The 16965-nt window shown below is 50.6% G+C and overlaps 5 protein-coding genes across 6 annotated transcripts; all 5 read right to left on the bottom strand.

Annotated features, from left to right (window-relative positions):
* Positions 1 to 27: 27 nt before the first annotated feature.
* On the bottom strand, positions 28 to 5477 carry PV06_02811 (uncharacterized protein). Its single transcript, XM_016403539.1, has 2 exons — positions 590 to 5477; positions 28 to 533 (listed from the first exon to the last, which is right to left on the bottom strand). The coding sequence occupies exons 1-2, from the start codon at positions 5193 to 5195 to the stop codon at positions 418 to 420; spliced, it is 4722 nt and encodes a 1573-aa protein (XP_016267436.1). The 5' UTR covers positions 5196 to 5477; the 3' UTR covers positions 28 to 417.
* A 651-nt stretch (positions 5478 to 6128) lies between these two features.
* PV06_02810 lies at positions 6129 to 8007 on the bottom strand. 2 transcript variants are annotated; one of them, XM_016403537.1, is made up of 5 exons: positions 7884 to 8007; positions 7789 to 7802; positions 7671 to 7736; positions 6899 to 7612; positions 6129 to 6846 (listed from the first exon to the last, which is right to left on the bottom strand). In XM_016403537.1, exons 1-5 carry the CDS (start codon positions 7919 to 7921, stop codon positions 6488 to 6490), a joined length of 1191 nt encoding a protein of 396 aa, XP_016267434.1. In that variant the 5' UTR covers positions 7922 to 8007; the 3' UTR covers positions 6129 to 6487. The 2 variants fall into 2 exon arrangements, with proteins under 2 accessions (XP_016267434.1, XP_016267435.1); XM_016403538.1 differs by having other exon boundaries at positions 6899 to 7736.
* Positions 8008 to 8492: 485 nt separating this feature from the next.
* Positions 8493 to 9297, bottom strand: PV06_02809 (uncharacterized protein; the record flags this gene model as incomplete). Its single annotated transcript, XM_016403536.1, has 2 exons — positions 8493 to 8825; positions 8887 to 9297. 2 exons carry the CDS (start codon positions 9295 to 9297, stop codon positions 8493 to 8495), a joined length of 744 nt encoding a protein of 247 aa, XP_016267433.1.
* Positions 9298 to 9809: 512 nt separating this feature from the next.
* On the bottom strand, positions 9810 to 10925 carry PV06_02808 (uncharacterized protein; the record flags this gene model as incomplete). Its single annotated transcript, XM_016403535.1, has 1 exon — positions 9810 to 10925. The coding sequence occupies one exon, from the start codon at positions 10923 to 10925 to the stop codon at positions 9810 to 9812; it is 1116 nt and encodes a 371-aa protein (XP_016267432.1).
* A 162-nt stretch (positions 10926 to 11087) lies between these two features.
* Positions 11088 to 14066, bottom strand: PV06_02807 (uncharacterized protein). The gene is made up of 2 exons (XM_016403534.1): positions 13563 to 14066; positions 11088 to 13485 (listed from the first exon to the last, which is right to left on the bottom strand). The coding sequence occupies exon 2, from the start codon at positions 13404 to 13406 to the stop codon at positions 11448 to 11450; it is 1959 nt and encodes a 652-aa protein (XP_016267431.1). The 5' UTR covers positions 13407 to 13485; positions 13563 to 14066; the 3' UTR covers positions 11088 to 11447.
* Between the last annotated feature and the right edge of the window lie 2899 nt (positions 14067 to 16965).

Here is a 16965-nt window from a genome sequence, read left to right as displayed (position 1 = left end):
CACCATATGAATATGCCCCTGTGGAAAGGGGTTCTCGGGTGTACCTGTCAGGCTATCAATCAAATCAATACACAGGTGTAACAAACACTGCTCTTGTACTAACTCTTGAAGCGTCTTTGTCTTTGTCTTTGTCTTCGTCTGTGTAGAATTAGAATTGATTTCATAAATTTCCTCTCTCTCTCTCTCCACACCTCGAATCTATTTCGTGGAATAATTCAACACACAGAGACACACACACATGTACGAGGTATTGTCTATCCCGCATGGCTGTTTTAAAACATTGTACCTAGGTGAAATAACTCAAAAAGACATCATCATGCTATGTGTATGACGTTTCTCTCTTTGGGAAAAAAAAGAACCAAAAATTGATGAGCCCCCCTCCCCTTGGGCCGAAGTGAATCGAAGCAACCAACAGAATCAAGCGGCTTCGACATCATCAATGACCCCATCAACCCCTACGGCTCCTTCTTGTTGAGCCATGGCTTGGGCCGACACGATCTCTGCCAGTCGTTTCAGTCGAGGTGTTTGTAGCCCTAATCAAACAAAAGTCAGCATCACATCAACAAAGTCTGAAGGTTGTTCAACTTACATGAAGGAGTATAAGTCTCCAAGGCGGTAATGACTCTCGGTTCGGCAATCTCATATGGTCCACTATCTTCCATGTCGACGGGAGCCAAGAGGAGAACGTCACTCTTCTCTGTGACCCTCGAAGCCACCGCCTTCATGATTTCACCGTTGATGGGTTGTTCATAATCAGCAACAAGGTATTGGTTCAGGAGTTTCTGGATCTGGTTGGGGGAAAGCATCCAGCAAATGTCTTGAATGATCTCAATGTCGTTCAAGGTGGCCTTCTTCAGCTGCAGAAGCTTGGTGGCCTGCATGAGATGCTCGAGTTGCAAGGTTCCTTCGGGCATATCGTGGCTCTTGCACCATTCTTCGATTCGGGTAATGTTGTAATTGATCTGGAGGCCACGCTTCCATGACAAGAAATTCCTACGCATCAAAAGGTCATTGAACGCCGTGACCCCAACCAGTCGAAGAAGTTCGGTAACTGTCTGCGTGATGATGGAGTCTTCGAGGTAGTATGCCTTCATCGCTTTGAAGACGTTGTTCAACAAGCTCAACAAGTTGTCCATACTGTATGCTGGCGTGTTGTTGGATGGGAGCAGCTTGCCGAGGAAACGATTGCTCTCGTTCGTGACGAAACCAGGAAGGGATTGTGATTCGATAATGGCTGGTACGATCATCTTGTGTAACTTCTTCTTCAACACCTTCATCCAAGTATGATAGATGTTGAATTCCAAACTTTCCAAATCATGCTTAACAATCTCAAGTAACCGGTCATATTCGTAATTGTCGGTCTTCTGGGCTTCGTACCAATCTTCGGCCAGGAAGACAAACGAAAGCATTTCATGGACGTTGGACAGCCAGAACGCGCCAGGGTTGATGGCCTCATCCCCGTCGTGTTGCATGACTTCCTGCTGGATAGATTGCATCACATTGGCAAGGAAGCGCTCAGATTCTTTGACGAATCCATTATTCCACATCTCAGAGGTGACCAAGTTGATGAGGTAAGATGGGAACAACACCTCCTTATCTGTAGGGGGGGGATTGGCCCCTGGCTGAGGAATCTTGATGCCACGGATGAGACCCATGGTGACTTCGTCATTAAGTTCCTCTTCTTGAGCAAGCAGATTCTCAAGTTCCATCTCAACACTGTCGAGACCAGGATGGAACGTCGAACCAGACAACGTCTTCGCATGAGTGTCCAAGGCCATCGAGACAGGACGGGCACTGAAGGCACCACTGTAACGATCGGTCTCGACACGTTCGGCGGCACCAGCACTTCGTCTCTTCAAAGGCTTCTTGGAAGAAACGAGGTTGATTAGACCATTCGCAGGTTGAACTCCATTGGCATATTCACCATTCACACCGTTGGTGGCAACTGGTGGTGGTGGAGCCCTTCTTGCAATCTCAAGCTGATCTTGAAGTTCGTTGATTTGCTGGCGCAGAGTGCCTCTCTCACCGTCGTGCGTCGAGACGGCTTGTCGTAGTTTCTCCAGTTCAGCATTCGACGACTGCAGTGACTCTCGAAGTTTACGGTCTTCGTCTTGTAATCTCTTTGCGTTGCCCATCTGTTCATCATGACTGGCCTGCAGTTTCGCGTGCTCCTCCTCAAGGGCGCTCAAGCGCGCAGCAATAATGCCGGCTTGATTGGCCTCGGTCTGTAACTCTCGGGATCGGGTTTCCAACGCATTGTGTCGTGATCTCCAGGACTTCAATTGACCTTCGTAATTCTCCAATTGTGAGACCAATGATTTGTTTTCTCGTTTGATCGCACCAAGGGATTGAGTAAGCTCCACAACTTTGTTCTCGAGCTTGTATGAAATTTGTTTGAGATCTCGCGCTTCCTCACGCATCTTCTTGTAATCGCGCCTCGCAGTCTTACCACGCCACAGATTCTGTACAATGACAACTTTTCTGCGGTGCTGTCTCCAGGCGCGTAATGACCGCCACGATCGGAAAGCTCTTTGGATTTTGATTGCAGCATCGCCGATGCGCTTCTCGAGAATGTTCCTTCTGCAAAGGTAACCTTTTGCCACCGACTCAAACAAGACCAGGTCACTTCGTATTTGATTGAAATTCTTGCGTGCTTTGTGACCACGCCAGATACGTTGAAGATCAGTGGCTGCTTTAGTCTGTCTGGTTTCTTCTGCTCTGCGTCGGGCGAGGAAGGCCCTGGTGGCAGCCTGGAAGTCGAGGATAGATTGCCGTGCATCGAGGTACTTGTGGCGGTAGTACTTTGCACGCAAATTCTTCTGAATCATGATAGCACATTCCTTGAGTCGAGCTGAACGGAGATTTTCCAAGAACGCCAACATGCCCGCACGGAAGAAGATCTTGGTAAGACCGAGCTGGTATTTTTCTCCTCTTTCATGGGCTTTGGCTCCCAGCGCCTTGACTAGAATATTCTGAGCCATCTGGCGGATCTCGGTCGTCCATTCAGAAGACCTGCAAAGCATGTAATATCGCAAGGCGAACTCTTCGTATGTCCATCTGGTAGGATAACCGGCAGTACTGATGCGAACGGTCTCCAACACACCACAAGCTCGGAGCTGCGACAACACCATGGGACCCTCAAATTTCCAAGACTCCTTGGCTTCGTTCGGCTTGATACAACGAATGTAGTGAGCGTCGGTCGAATTGATGGTCTGCATGAGCTCAATGAGCGAGCTCTTGAAGATACCTCCGAGCGTGGGCTTGCGGTTAACAGCAACACCCATCCGGCGGCCACCGCCAGTGGCGACAGTTTTCGAGCTTGTTTGAGCACTGTCTTTATCCCGAACTGCGGCAGCCACGTCCAAAACCTCAACCAAGAAGGCGTTTGAAGACTTCTTAAGCACTTCCATCTGTTCATCTGGAACAGTGTCTCGATTCTTGTCGATGAAGCCATCTGATTCGTACGTGACATCCAGGGCGTAGTGGCAAACTGTAAAGGACGATTTCCCAAATCGAGGCTTCTTGTAGAATTTCTGCTTGTCGGCAGCGAAGTGGTGGTGCAATTTGGTGACAAACTGGTCGTCCGAGCCCATGGGAAGTCTCGATTCTTCATCCAAAAGTGACAAGATTCCAAGTTTGCCTTCGATGAGATCGATGCAGGGCTGGTTATCCGAGAAGTCGATGAACGTCCAGTCAATCTGTTCTCGCATGTACTCTTCCTGCTCCAGCTTGAAGACATGCTGGTTAAATTCTTGCTGTAATTTCTCGTTGGCGTAATTAATGCAGAACTGTTCAAAGGAATTTTTGGCGAAATGCTCGAATCCGTAGATATCGAGCACGCCGATAAAAGTGCTCACTCGCTGCAAAACTTCGTCCGTTGCCAACCCATGGTTAATGGTGTCTACCAACCAGTCGAACAGGCTTGAGTAGATGAATTTGGCCACTGAATCTCGAACCACTGTAGCTTGCTGTTGAGTGAGGTTCGACGTGATCTTTTCTCCTCTCGTAATGAGTTGCTTTTTCACGGTCCATTTGGCGAAATCCCCAGCATCAATTCCGAGGATGCTGCAAGCTTGTGCCAAAGCCGGCTCGGAGGAGGACAGTGAAGAATCTGATCGTGTCGCCGTGATCTTGATGTTACCGATATGCAGCAGAGCAGCAAGAACACGGAAGATTTCTTTTTGGGTCGCTCCGGACACGTTGATGGTGGACAATGACTTCCTCGTGGCTGCAAATTCGGCCGCATCATCGACACCATCAATCAGAGGCTCATTGCCTTGATTCAGATAGTCAAACTCTTCGACAGAAACGAGACCTAGCTCCTGCTTCTCTTCGGGAGTCGATCCAGCGACCAACTGGTAGAAGATGTGGTAGTTTCTCTCCTTGAGCGGTTGGAAAACAAGACGTGACCGTTCAAGAAGATAAGTCCTGATCCTGGCACCAATGATGTCGGTGTTCTTGTCAAACATGATCTCAATGTACTTTCCGAATCGTGAAGAGTTGTCATTCCTCGTGGTTTTGGCATTACCGAAGGCTTCCATTACAGGATTCGTGGCGAGGATTTGTTCTTCGGTCTCGCTGATGGCATCTGCCCGTGATTTGGTGCCCTTGCTGACTTGCCCCGGGGCGCCACGGGTTGCAAAGTACCGCATAATGTACTTTGCGCTGACCGTTTTTCCCGCACCGGACTCGCCAGAGACCACGACGGTCTGGTTTCGATTGTCCCGTAACATGTCGGTGTAAGCCTCTTCGGCGATGGCGAACAGATGGGGCGCCTGCGATGCTCTTTGCTTGCCAGCATAAACCTGCACCATCTGCGGCACGTAGAGGGAGTCGACACGTGCGAAGGGGTTCGTGGCTATCAGCACGATACCACTGTATGTGTAGATTTCTTTCTGCGCATATCGCAGTTTGATGGCCTGTAAGATGGCCGGCTCGTTCAGGTGCGAAAGGTTCGTCAAGTCTTCGGCCGCTTCGAACATGGGAGGGTTCATAAGAGGTGGAAGGGAGGCATGTGTGGTATCCGACAGGGCCTCTTCGGTGGTTTCGAGCGTCTGCTTGGAGTCATCGGACAGGCTGAAGATGAGTGCGATTTTCCCATCTCCCAATGACTTCTTCTCGGCCAATTCACCAGGAACGAAACCCTCGGCCTGGTTGGGGAACCAGGCCCGGGTGCCAACCTCCCAGCTGGCCATGGTGGGCAAACGTTGCTGGTGGTGGTGTACAACACAAGGCAATCTCAACTATTGGGAGCGAGTGCAGCCATCAAGTCGACGGAGACAGGGAGTGGAAGTCTAGAATGAACGTGTCACTCCGGGGGGGAGTGTCTTGTGGGTTTCTGGGTGAGGTAAGGTAGTACAGATGAGGTAAACTGACGATGAAAACGACGGAGGCTGAAGTCGTCGTCAATGAGCACGGCGATGAAATGTTTGATGGACTGGTGTCTTCTGTTGTTGGTTGTTTCGCTGGTGGCCGTGATATTCTTCGGTCAGAAAGTCTTCAGGGACTTTAGGACGCGACTCCAGGCACGACGCTTAGCCACTTCGAAACAACGAGCTAAATAAATAGTTCAGCCCCTAGAAATTTGTCCCGAGCGCCCCTGAGTTTAAGTACCGAGTACGGAGTACACAATGTTATTATGGTTAATATTACTACGGAAGACTAGGTACCAAATAATCTCTGCAAGGTCAAGGATTGTTGTTGCGATGTATGAATGGCCTTGGGTCAATATGAGTTAGTAGGCATATCATCAATTCAAGGCCAGAAGTGCATCTTCTGTAGGGAGATGGTGGTGTCCATTGAGCCTCACGTGGTTATCCAAGATACAAGTACTTTAGGTACCTCCTCAATCTCAGCAGTGACCATTGCCTCGTGCACTACGGAGTACGGAGTAAAGGTAGACTTTATACAGGAGTACAAGTACCTAGGTACTTAACAGTAACAGTACTGGGACCGTGCGGAAGAGGCAGATCTATCAACACGCTGGCCTCAAATCATCGCCCCTCTTTTTGCCATCGAGGAGCCACCGTTGAGTCCTGGCGTTTCTTAGCAACATGCGCCCATGGGCCACTTGTATGGAATTGCAATTTTTGGTACCAAGCACCACCAGCACTACGAGTACACTGTCCTTGTTGCTAAATGACTGATTTATTAGGTACTCTACTCTGTGAGAAGTAACAAAAAGCTGCCAATACTCGTAGGGATTGCGGCGGCGTGTGTGTGATATTGCTTGAACGCCATATAAATTGACTAACTGAAAGCACCGCCCGTGGCCTGGGAATCCAGCCATTTCTCTCTTCCATGATTATGGGATCACTCATCCCCAGCATGTCAAACGCCCAGTATGCTCGAAGCGGGCCAGTAGAGGGTCTGTGTCTGCAAAATGAAAAAAACAATCATGTCTTGCCCCAAGTGCTACTGCTTTCCCACGCAACCCGACAAGGGATCAACGAGTTGAATCCATGACTTATTCCCGTATTACTCCCTTCTACTGATTCTTGCACTCTGAGGCTTGTTGAGATCGGGGTTTTCCGCCCTCCTCTTCATCTTCCTCATCAGACTCGGCTTCTTCCTCGTCTTCATCATCTTCGTCATCCTCGTCGTCGAACTCGGCATCCTCGGCATCGTCAAACTCTTCGAATGCCAGTGCCTCGCCAGTGAACCAGTCGATCGCCCGGGGAATGAGCTTCTCTTTGATGTCCTCACCGAGCTGGTAGTCAAGCTCAAGTCTCTCTTCAATGTCGGATGCGACCTCGTCTTCATCGGAGGGGGCTGCAGGAGGGGCAAAGAAGTTGAAAAAGGACTCGGTAGGCACGGTCTTCTTGATGACTCGAGTCTGCTTGGTGTCTAGTACACAGGTCAGTATGTATAGGTGGAAGCCATTGAGGGGCGCACATACTCTTGTTTCTCTGCTTCTTGCTCTCAACACGGACGGTAAGGTCCTTACCAGCCTTCCAGTCGATGTTGTCGCCTTCGGCGTGATCGTAGATGAAGTCACCTCCGTAGCCACTCTCCTCTCGGTAGAAGTACGTCTTGGTGATGGTCTTGTTCGTGAAGAAGTCATTGGGAGCAAATTCGAAGATCAGGCGGAATCCGGGTCGGTCGAGATATTCCATCCGGATGTCTGTCAATGATCGAAGAGCTTCCTCGTCACGATCGGTGATGAGCTCGGCAAGAGAAATCTGGTTCTTCATCGCTGAGAGCCAGAATTCTGGGATACCCTTCATGGCTTCAGCGGGAGCCGCGGGTTGTTCCTTTTCCTCTTCTTGCTCGGCCTCTTCTTCCTCGTCCTCCTCCGACTTGCCGGCGGTCACCTCATCCTCGGTAGGCTCGGTCTCTCCATTGACGATGGCTGCTCGCTTCTCGTACAATGGTGTGAATTTGGCAAAATACTTCTTCTCGAGCTGTAGGACTTCTTCTTGGAACTCGGCCTCCAACTTCGCGTGGTCTTTCTGGATGCCTTTCAGGCCGGTGACTCGGCGGCGAACTACGGGGGGTAAGGACTCGATGTATCCAGACGAACGGCCGACAAGCGTGGAGAGCTTATTCTGCATGAGGGAGACGAGTGCAGGGTTCGAAGCAAATATGCTTGCGGCAGTGCGGTCAAGATCCTCTGAGAGCGGTCAACTTAAAACCCACCCAAGGCCTCGACTTTCAAGAAATGTGCCCACCTTCAGGGATGTCACCTATCGTTGGTGCTTGAGCGTGGGAAGAGATGGGCGCATTTGACGCGGGTGCTAGAAAATTGTGAGCGGTGGTGGACGCGCAACACCGGGTAGAAGGACATACTGTTTTGGGGGGTTCTGAGTCCCGAAGTTCATATTAGTATATGATGATAATACACACAAACGAGAGATCGAGGCCTGATAAAAAGGGTCACTTACGGAGCGGTGACATTGCGTCCCTTGGGAATGTCGGCCATGGTGCTTGTGACTTCGGTCAGGATTTGTGCTGTGATGATAGAATTAAGAGGAAGAGGCGAAGAGTTGGGATTCTGGTGGGATGAAGAAAATGGCTCTGCACACGAAATTTCGATTGGACGCAACGAGCAAGCGCAGCCAGAACATCATTCGCCCGCCGCCCTAAGAACAGCGAGACACGCGCTAGTCCGTTTTGATCTCCCAACCCCAGCACTGCCATCTTCATCTTTGACACGTACTTAGTGAATTCAACAAATTACGTTTGACGATATTCTTTTACGCCTCGAAGCCCAGGCAGGATGAATCCTTTGAACAATTGCATCTGCCACCGTGGCTACTTCTACAGTCGGCCGTTCCCTTGAGCAAGATTGTTGAGGGTGCGGATCACAAAATCGACTGTGACGTAAGGCGTGTTTCGTATCGAGGCCCGTAAATATAAATACTCATTTTTCAACTACGGAGTATTCCATGTGTATTTGGTGGCCTAGCTATCGATCGATCCAGCCGAGAACACTCACATCCCATCATGGCCCTTACTCGTACACATGTGGATCTCAATGAATATCTGGCAGATTAGGTATATTGCCATGCCGCAAAGATTTGAGAACTGTCGATAGCAATGGCGTCAAATCCCAGACATTGAGATACGTTTCCCCTAGGCACTGTCGCATTCGCCATGTTCGCAAACACCTGCCATGAGTCCGATGCATCGGTTGGACATCCCATGAAGCCGTCCGACCCAAAAGCATCGATGGTGAGCCTTCCAAAAGGAGCTTGTGGGTTCTTTTGGTACCTGAATGGACAGAGAACGGACCCTGCTGGTCTGAACGCAGAGTGTGCTTCGGTGTAGCCAATTTCTCCATTTCGGGTCAGGTAAATTTGTTGACCACCTGGAACAACGACTGCCTGTTTTTTGCCAGTCAACCGCTGTAGCCTGCTATACCTGTCTCAATCGACTATGACTTACCATGCTACAAAGAGAAAAGACGGTTTCGTTTCCGGGCGGACATCCTCCGATCTCGTCTACCTCCTCCGGACAGTATGCCAGTGTGTCGACTCCAAGCCAGAAGCGCAAGCCGGCAGCATTCATGCGAAGATAATCGACCGGGGATTCGTCACGAACAGCGACAACGGTGATGGGCATGGTGGGTGTGGTGATCGGCGAGACACGTGTCGATGTAGCAGCAATTGTACTGGACTTTGCGGTACTGGTTGAGACGGCTGTTTTGTGTGTCGAGGAAGTGGTGCTGTTGGCGTACCCGCATTCTCCATAGCCGGACGGTGCCCTGGTGCAGAGTGAAGTGGTCTCTTGTAGATGTGGTGAGGCGAACGCGATGCCCAAGAACAGTGAGCTGATCGTCAAGACGAGGAACTGCATTTTTGCAAGCGTATGCGAGATGAGGATGGGAATGGCTCAGGAGCAAGAAGAAATCATTGAGCGAAAACCCCCAAGAGAAAGGTTTTTGTTGGAAAAAGAACGAGAAGGTGATTTGGAAAGGTTTTGTAGAAAAATTCCAATATCAGAGAGGAAGGTGTAGATGTGTCATGCCATCAACACGTTTCTCAACGGCTCCTCGCAGCTTCCAGGTGAATCTTGTGTAACGCGGTAGACTGGGAGAACGAGGACTTCGATTTCGATTTCAACTTCACCTAGTATATTCCGTCCCTGTCAGATTCCTCCCTCCCACACACCAGACTTGATTAACAAAGAATGTTGCGTTGCTGGTGCACCATTTGTTCCCGACGTCGCCGTATCGTTCCCGAAGAGCCGTAGAAGGATCCGGTTCGATATGTTACTTGTTCTTACAAGCCACGCGTCCATGGCTTTGTTTCCCTCTTGACCGTGCAATGCGTTGTTTCGTCACGTCAGAGTGTTAGCCCATACTGTTATCATAGAGGCCACCCTGACTTCATGTACTCTACAGCATCTGCTCCCAAAGAGTCCAGACATTGTCTGTTGTTCTGCCAATGAATCCAAGCCAGACCCTGAAGAAAAGAGTCCGCCAGATCATCCAGTTTCGAGATCTTCTCTTTGGACGTCTGTCCCTTCTTCGCTCGTGCTACCTCCGTCTTTTTCCATACAGACACAAATTGTTCGGCAAAAGGTCTTAAATTTGTACCCACATTCACCACTTGTGAGGTCGATGGTGATGATTGATCAAGATTCTCCAAAATCCTGCCTACCAAGTCAATTTTGGCACTCTTGACTTCTCGCCCTGTCGGTCTTTTCTTCTTCTTCGTCACAGACTGTATAGCCCTACTATCAGGTCCTCCTTGTCCTCCCTCGAGCCAATATCGATTGACACGAGTAGGTAACATTGGTTCAACGTCCATCTTGAGTTTTTGACTCTCGATCAAGGTCCTCAGAACTGCATAGAGCATACCCTCAAACACACCCACCCGGATAGTCCACTCGGGTACTGCAGCTCGACCGCCAGATCGGAACCGTTGCCTTTCAATCAATATCACATCCGGCTTGTACGTCTGTAGCATGTGCTTGATCAAACTGTAGGCGTGTCTCGCGTATTCGTCCGGTTCAAAAGACTCCTTCTGGTCCGTTGTGCTGCGACCCTCCTCCTCCTCCTCATCATCCCGGGGTGCCCTCGCTTGTGCGTTCCCTCTGCGTCCACCGTCGGACTGAAGAGACCCGCCACCTACGCATTCTTCTTCGGCTGGTCGTTTATCAGACACAGACAATCGACTCCACGCTTGCAAAGTTGGCGTCGTGTATGGAGCCGTGGTGGTCGTCTCTGATGGGGCCACCCTTTTCGCGGTGAAATGAGCGTACGCGAGGTTCCTAATCCCCATGTCAATGCTCAAGAGGCTAATAAGTCGTCGACCTTCTTCATTGTATCGCTTCTCCTTCTTGTTGTTGTCCGTGATTGCATTCCCGATGCCCTGCAATCGTACCGCTTTCGTCCCTGAACATGGGGAGCCAACGGTGACCGCCACCCGATGTAGCTTGTCCAAAGTCAGAGCTTCTAGCCAGGGTTTTGTGGCCGTCATCCCCTCGTTTCGTGTTTCTGAGCTGTGCCTAGCACGAAATCCAATCGGAGCACTTCAATATGCTCTCATCGTGCTGTCATCTATCAACACAGAAATATTGGATACTCTATTGGTTGGAGTCTTGTCGAAAGAAAACGCGTCGTCGTAGCGTAATCACGTGCCCCTCGTTCTACAGAGCCTCGTTCCTTCAGCCTACACGATGCGAAGCAGCACTGACCTTGTAACTCTTCTCCAAAAATAGAATGCCAACTCAAGAGAATATCACTTCGTGACTGTGTGTTATTAAAGATGGCAAGGTAGTAATGTCGAAAGTCAAAGCCAATGCCAGAAATGTAATGTTACAAGACGCCCGAGCTCCAGTTAATACCTGTGATATCCCAATGAACGCCCTTTTTTCCTTGTCCAGTTAGGCAGCAAAAAGGGGTATAATATCTTTCTTCGTCACCAGAGAATTCCATCATGTGCCAAACCAAAAAGTTTTCTTCGTTTCGTCAATTCTTTCCCGTCGCTGAAAATGCTGTGTCAAACTTCTTCTTCATCAAATGCATCATCGCCTTCCCGCTCCAAATAAACCAATTCCGTCCACACTCGAAAGTTTACGACGGCCATATGCGCCAGCATCCTAGCAATGCTCTCAATTTGGAACGGGATTCGTCCTCCCTGTGAATTCTGTTGTTGGATCTGTTGCCATTGTTTTTGAGCTTCGGAGATGGCGAGAGTCGTCATGCCCTGGAACTCAGAGGCAGTATTAAGAGCGCTCTTCTCAATGTCAAATCCGATGGCCTCGGCGCGAACGTGCTCTCGCTGCTCCGAGTCGAACATGTCTCTCAAGTGATCCGTGGCCTTGGCGACATCTGCCTCCGTTATCTGCGTCGCCCGTCCGCAAGCATGGCTGGCGGCACGAGTGAGTTCGAGGCCAATGGCACTCGCGTGACGGTCCCATACATCAGAGATGGATGTACCGGGCTCTACATAACCTTCCGTCAGATCCATGAGGCGATTGTGCAAGCGAGCGCGTGTTTCTGTTGCCCGATTCTGCCAACGCCTTCTTGTCAGCGGATCCTTGTTGTCAGCGTCACGTAGGTGGCACAGAATTTCGTCAAAGACCTCGAGAGACATTTCGAGATGGAGAAAATCTTGAATCTCCTCGCGCATGGTCCTGAGGCGACACCTGTCGTGCTTCAGGGTTTCCGGGATGACTGGGTTCGGCGAGACACAAATCTTGGCCATCCCGTGAACCAAGGGCTCGAGTGCAAATGTTCTATGCGTCGGGGGCGCAGTCAAGCAGAGCCTGTGCTCTTGTGCTGCTGAGAGGTACCACTGTTGTGAAGGACCCACATCAAGTCTCTCGCTCAAGATGCGCAGGCGAAAGTACTCTTGTTGAAAGGGGACCGTATCATCGATGAGGTGATATCGGAAGCTTCGGATTTGATGATTCGCAACATCTAGCTTCATGGCTTCCAGAAAGGAGAACAACTTCTCGATCCCAGCAACTAGAGCATGCAGATCGCCTTTTTCTGCCCCCTGCCGTACCTGGTCAGCCATCTCTTGCGCAGACTCATCCCTCATGGGCGCGCAGTGCGTCGTCAGAAGCACGCAGAGCCACCGAGCGAGTTGAACAACGTCTAGCAAGCCGTGGGACACTTCTTGAAGAAGCAGCGTGATATCGAGATACTGAACTATTTGGTCTTGGTCGCGGTCGGGTACCAAGATGCTCAGCAGCTCCTTGAGCGTCAAAAACATCTGGCGGAGTCTCGGTTTGAAATATCGGCCCTTCGATGGGGCGGAACGACGTGCTTCTTGACATCTCGAGCATGGCCCTAGATGGTCATGCTGATAAACTATCCTCAACTCCGCCTCCAAACTCAGCCAATATTTCCTAGCCTCTTTCCTCTTCTGTTCCCCTTTATAGCCAGAGACGGGTGTGAAGTGGAGGTCGTGGTCATAATTGATGTCCACCCTCAGGTTGATATTTGACTGAATCCACATAAGGTCCAGCTCTTCCAAGGACTCTCGCGTCACCGGTGGTAGATGGGTTGCGTGAAGGAGGGCCTCGACATCCTCTTCCGCTGTGCATGCAGGTATCTTGACGCGTTCGCGAACGTCGCCTTCCTGCTTTGACCTCACTTCAAGCGCCTGTAAACAAGGGTCGGTGTCCGAAGCCTTCCCGTCTGCCTCGGATGCTTCTGAAGGGCACGAATGCCCGTCCAAAAGGGAGGCTGGCCCATGAGGGTAGTCGACATTGATATCGGGTTGACTATCCCCTTTGGGAGGGATGTCTAACTCGGTACACATGGACGATTTCATGGTCGCTGAACTTGACGACGAAGAGGCCTCGGACAATGGGCATCTTGTAGGTGCAGGACTGCGCCTGCCTGTTATAGGATCTCTTTTAGACCTTGGTGTATGGCCGGACCCGCCTTGATGGTCCTTGCCGCTGTCTTCAACGTTGTTTTGGTCACATTCTCCTGATTTCCTCATAGAAAGCTCCCACGAGAGAAAAAGGTCATGTCATTTCATTGGCGCATCATTTTCACATGGTGGGATCCGTATGGGCGTTCTGATAGTTCAAGAGAGGGTCTTGTCAGACGTCGACGTAGGCGCAAGTGGGAGCTTGTTTTCTTCGTTTTTGCGTACCAAAGGATTGAGGAGGGGCGTGGCCGACCAACGGCTCACAGCATCCGTTTGCCCCAGCCAGCACAGAATCGGTTTGATGCAAAGCTTGCTGAACAAGAGCGGGCTGGCAGATGCAGTCTAACCATGCACGCCGGGATCACGGATTTCAGCTGGAGACGCTGGGAGGGGATGTAACAATTGAGCGGTAAGAGGGCTAGCGGCAGCAGAGCCACACGCGTGTGGTCCCCGTGCAGGTCCAAGAGATGCGTGTGTGTGCAGGTAAGATGCGACAGAGTGAAGCGAGTGACAGGCGAGAGACACCCAAAAGGACAGAACTCCTCCCAAGCTCCTGAGGTTGATTGATTGCGAGGGTAACGAGTGGCAAAAGAGTGTAGAGATGGTTGATTCTAGGTAGCCTCATTTTTTGGTCTGAACGAAGATCCTTGGGTCTCATTTTACTCCGTATTTGTTTCTTATTTCGTTACTGGGTGTCCGAGTCCGAGCCCTGGCAAGGGGGATGAAGAGGGTCAGTGTCCGGAAATTACGGATACCGAGTGGCTTTCCGAGGACCTGCCACACCGATCACAAGAGAGAGAGGCATTGTCTTGTAAGAGCATACGAGTACAATATCGACTTCAAAGGAGTCCGGGGCGTCGAATTGGATACCTGTAGTTGACTGTGGCAGTGGGTATTGGTAGAAATGGTAGTGCTTGCAGTAGTAGAGACTCAATCCACCATCGTTCAGTTCAACTCCAACTTCAACTGTGAAATCATGCAAGTCGATCAAAAGCGCCGGTCTCTACTCTATTGCAGGCCAATGACGATCCTCAGTCACCCCGGTACACACAAAGCGTCCAACTAGGTTGGGATAAACTGCAGGGCACAAATCAGAGGCTGTTATGCGCGCCAACTACGAGTACGAAGATGCGCCGGCGTCAACACCCTAGCATCACCCTTAGCATGAGACAGCCTTGCTCTGGAAGCTCTGAAAGACATGGCCAAAGTCTTTTCGCCACCAACCTTCCTCTGTACAGGGTTCTGAGCCTCCTCAGTGAAAATGAGGCACGGCTCGTCCCAACTCTATGTATATAAAACACGTCCGTCCTTCATCCAAGATGGCAAAAGATCAACTGGTCGTGCCCACTTGTTGTCTCTTCCAGAAATGATGTGACACGAGAAGGTGCTGAGGCCGCCGTGTTACAAGGGAGCGGGACCCTTGTCTTACCTTGTACCAAAGCAGCATCCTCGACGAGCGCGCATCCGTATGTTGCTTCCGCCCAGGTGTACTCGGAGTAGGGGACATGACCAGCGGAGTACATGTTACTAATTCGATTGGGCAAAGGGAAAATATGCAGGCTTCACAAGCACATCGTGGACAGCATCAACGTCCCGAAAGCGGTCACCGTAACGCTGTGGTCGCCGAGCGAAGGCCATGACCGCATATGCGCGTGCCTTATGAAAAAGACCCAAAGCCGCTCTCGACCGGCTTGGCTGCTTTGCCGTTGCACCAGGCTCGTTGTTGCCGATGCAAAAAGAAAGCAGCAATACCGTGGGGTTCGCCAATGACCAAGGCCAACGCAGCGCCGTGTCGCATGCGAGATCCACGAGGTACGGGAGATATGGCATTCCCTGAGGGACAATTGCAAATTCTGGTGACTACAACTTTGGGCTTCGGTTGTCTGGGGCCTTTCAGTACTCGTTACCATGATGGAAGCGCTTCGACTGGAGACCAACAGAAGTACTAGACACGGGCCTCGAACATCTACGTGTCTGGTTTCCACAATTTGTTAGCTACTGAGCCTACCAACTCTGCCGCATCCTGAGAAAGCGTGTCTCTGCACGAATCTCTTTTCAAGTATAGTGTCGACACTAAACGCCTCACTTCTACAACGCCACCGAATGGCGGTGAGAGCTTCAAAGTAATTTGGGCCTGCAATGAGGACATCTGTCTCCAGCAAGCCAGACCGGAGAAAGTCCAGAACCCAAGATAATACATTCTGTGTCTTGTTGTATCAAGAAAAGCCAGCTCATGCTTGTCTGCGTGAGATCGGATCCCCATCTAGGGTCTTCGTCTCGACTATGCATCACTCCACAAGCCAACACCATCCTCTCAACTTCCGCGTCTGGTTATCGGCTGATCTCTGTCTGATTCACATGATGAAGTAATTATCCAGGAAGCTCTCTTATTGAGGACATGCCAAATACATGCTGGCGCTGTGTGACGGCGTTGGCAGTGTGCATGAAGGCCAACCGACCAGCCCCGACTGGGATGTTCTGGGACTTTGGCATCTACAATCCAAGGTACTTGGAGCACCACCGTATAACCAGGAATTCAGCATAATGGTATACGATGAGCTAGTTATGGATCCTGGACCTTGACCACCACTTTTCGTGACCCAGCTGCACCGGACTTCTGGTGCTTGTAAGCATTCACAGCGTCCTCGAACCCGCCTTCTCCCACCAATACATGTTCCAGAGGATGTAATTTGCCAGCTTCGACCAGGCCTACAATCACTGGTTTATACTGTTCAATCATTGCATTCAAGCCTTCCGCTTCAGGGCGTCCAATCCCCCCGAGTTTCAGCAAGTGTGTCTTGCCACCTTCAAAATCACCGATACCTGTCCAATCGTTCGTCGTCGAAAAATATTTCTCGGCCTTATTCGTTGCTTTGAACAGTTCCTTGGCTAACAACGGGTCATCTGCCGCAGCTGCGTCGAAGATTCTTGACACTTTGCCCGAGGTGATGTCCAAGGCCGCCTTGACTTGTTCCTCCAGGGGGACCTTGTAGTCGAACGGGATTGCACCAAGTTCCTTGACTCCGGCAGCAGACTTGGTTGAACATGATGCCGCGACCTTGTAGCCACACACCTTGGCTAACTGAATTGCGCATTTTCCAACACTGCTCGCACCACCAAGTACGATGACCCATTCGTCATGAATGGAAGGGAGGTTCTGCGGATCCGGCAGCGGGATTTTGAGACCATCAATCAGACCCAGGAACGCTGTTTCGACAGCTACTCCCAGCGTAGCAGCCTGCACTAGCGAGATGTTCTTCGGTTTGGGCATAGTGACTCGAGCGTCCATGAGAAAATACTCCTGACCAGCAGCATAGTTCGTCGACCCGAGCCGAGTGCAACCAAAGATCTCATCACCAGCCTTGAAGCCATACTTGGTTTGAGCTTCCTCCCCAGCCTCGATGACAATTCCACCCGTGTCGACGCCCAGTACCAGTGGCCAGTTGACAACGAGGAGTCCATAGTCGCTCATGAAAGAGTCGCTGCGTCTAGGTCAGAGGTCGCCAGAAGAGAAACACCAGTGAACTGTTAAGGCAGGCGCATAAAACATCATTGGACTCTTTGGAAGAAGCACAGCTGCGACGACTCACACTGGATTAATGGCCACATAAATTGACTTCACAAGGAG

The sequence above is a fragment of the Exophiala oligosperma genome (genome assembly GCF_000835515.1).
Source record: "Exophiala oligosperma strain CBS 72588 unplaced genomic scaffold supercont1.2, whole genome shotgun sequence".
NCBI classification, from domain to species: domain Eukaryota; kingdom Fungi; phylum Ascomycota; class Eurotiomycetes; order Chaetothyriales; family Herpotrichiellaceae; genus Exophiala; species Exophiala oligosperma.
This window is presented reverse-complemented; position numbering and strand designations above follow the sequence as displayed.

Excerpts from the sequence above, each read along its gene's own strand:
- PV06_02807 (XM_016403534.1), bottom strand. The coding sequence starts at position 13,406 with ATGAGGAAATCAGGAGAATGTGACCAAAACAACGTTGAAGACAGCGGC.
- PV06_02811 (XM_016403539.1), bottom strand. The coding sequence starts at position 5,195 with ATGGCCAGCTGGGAGGTTGGCACCCGGGCCTGGTTCCCCAACCAGGCC. Across the intron at positions 534-589 it reads GGAGACTTATACTCCTTCAT|GGCTACAAACACCTCGACTG; the intron begins GTAAGTTGAACA and ends TTGTTTGATTAG.
- PV06_02810 (XM_016403537.1), bottom strand. The coding sequence starts at position 7,921 with ATGGCCGACATTCCCAAGGGACGCAATGTCACCGCTCC. Across the intron at positions 7,613-7,670 it reads GATAGGTGACATCCCTGAAG|AGGATCTTGACCGCACTGCC; the intron begins GTGGGCACATTT and ends GACCGCTCTCAG. Across the intron at positions 6,847-6,898 it reads CAAGAAGCAGAGAAACAAGA|ACACCAAGCAGACTCGAGTC; the intron begins GTATGTGCGCCC and ends CCTGTGTACTAG.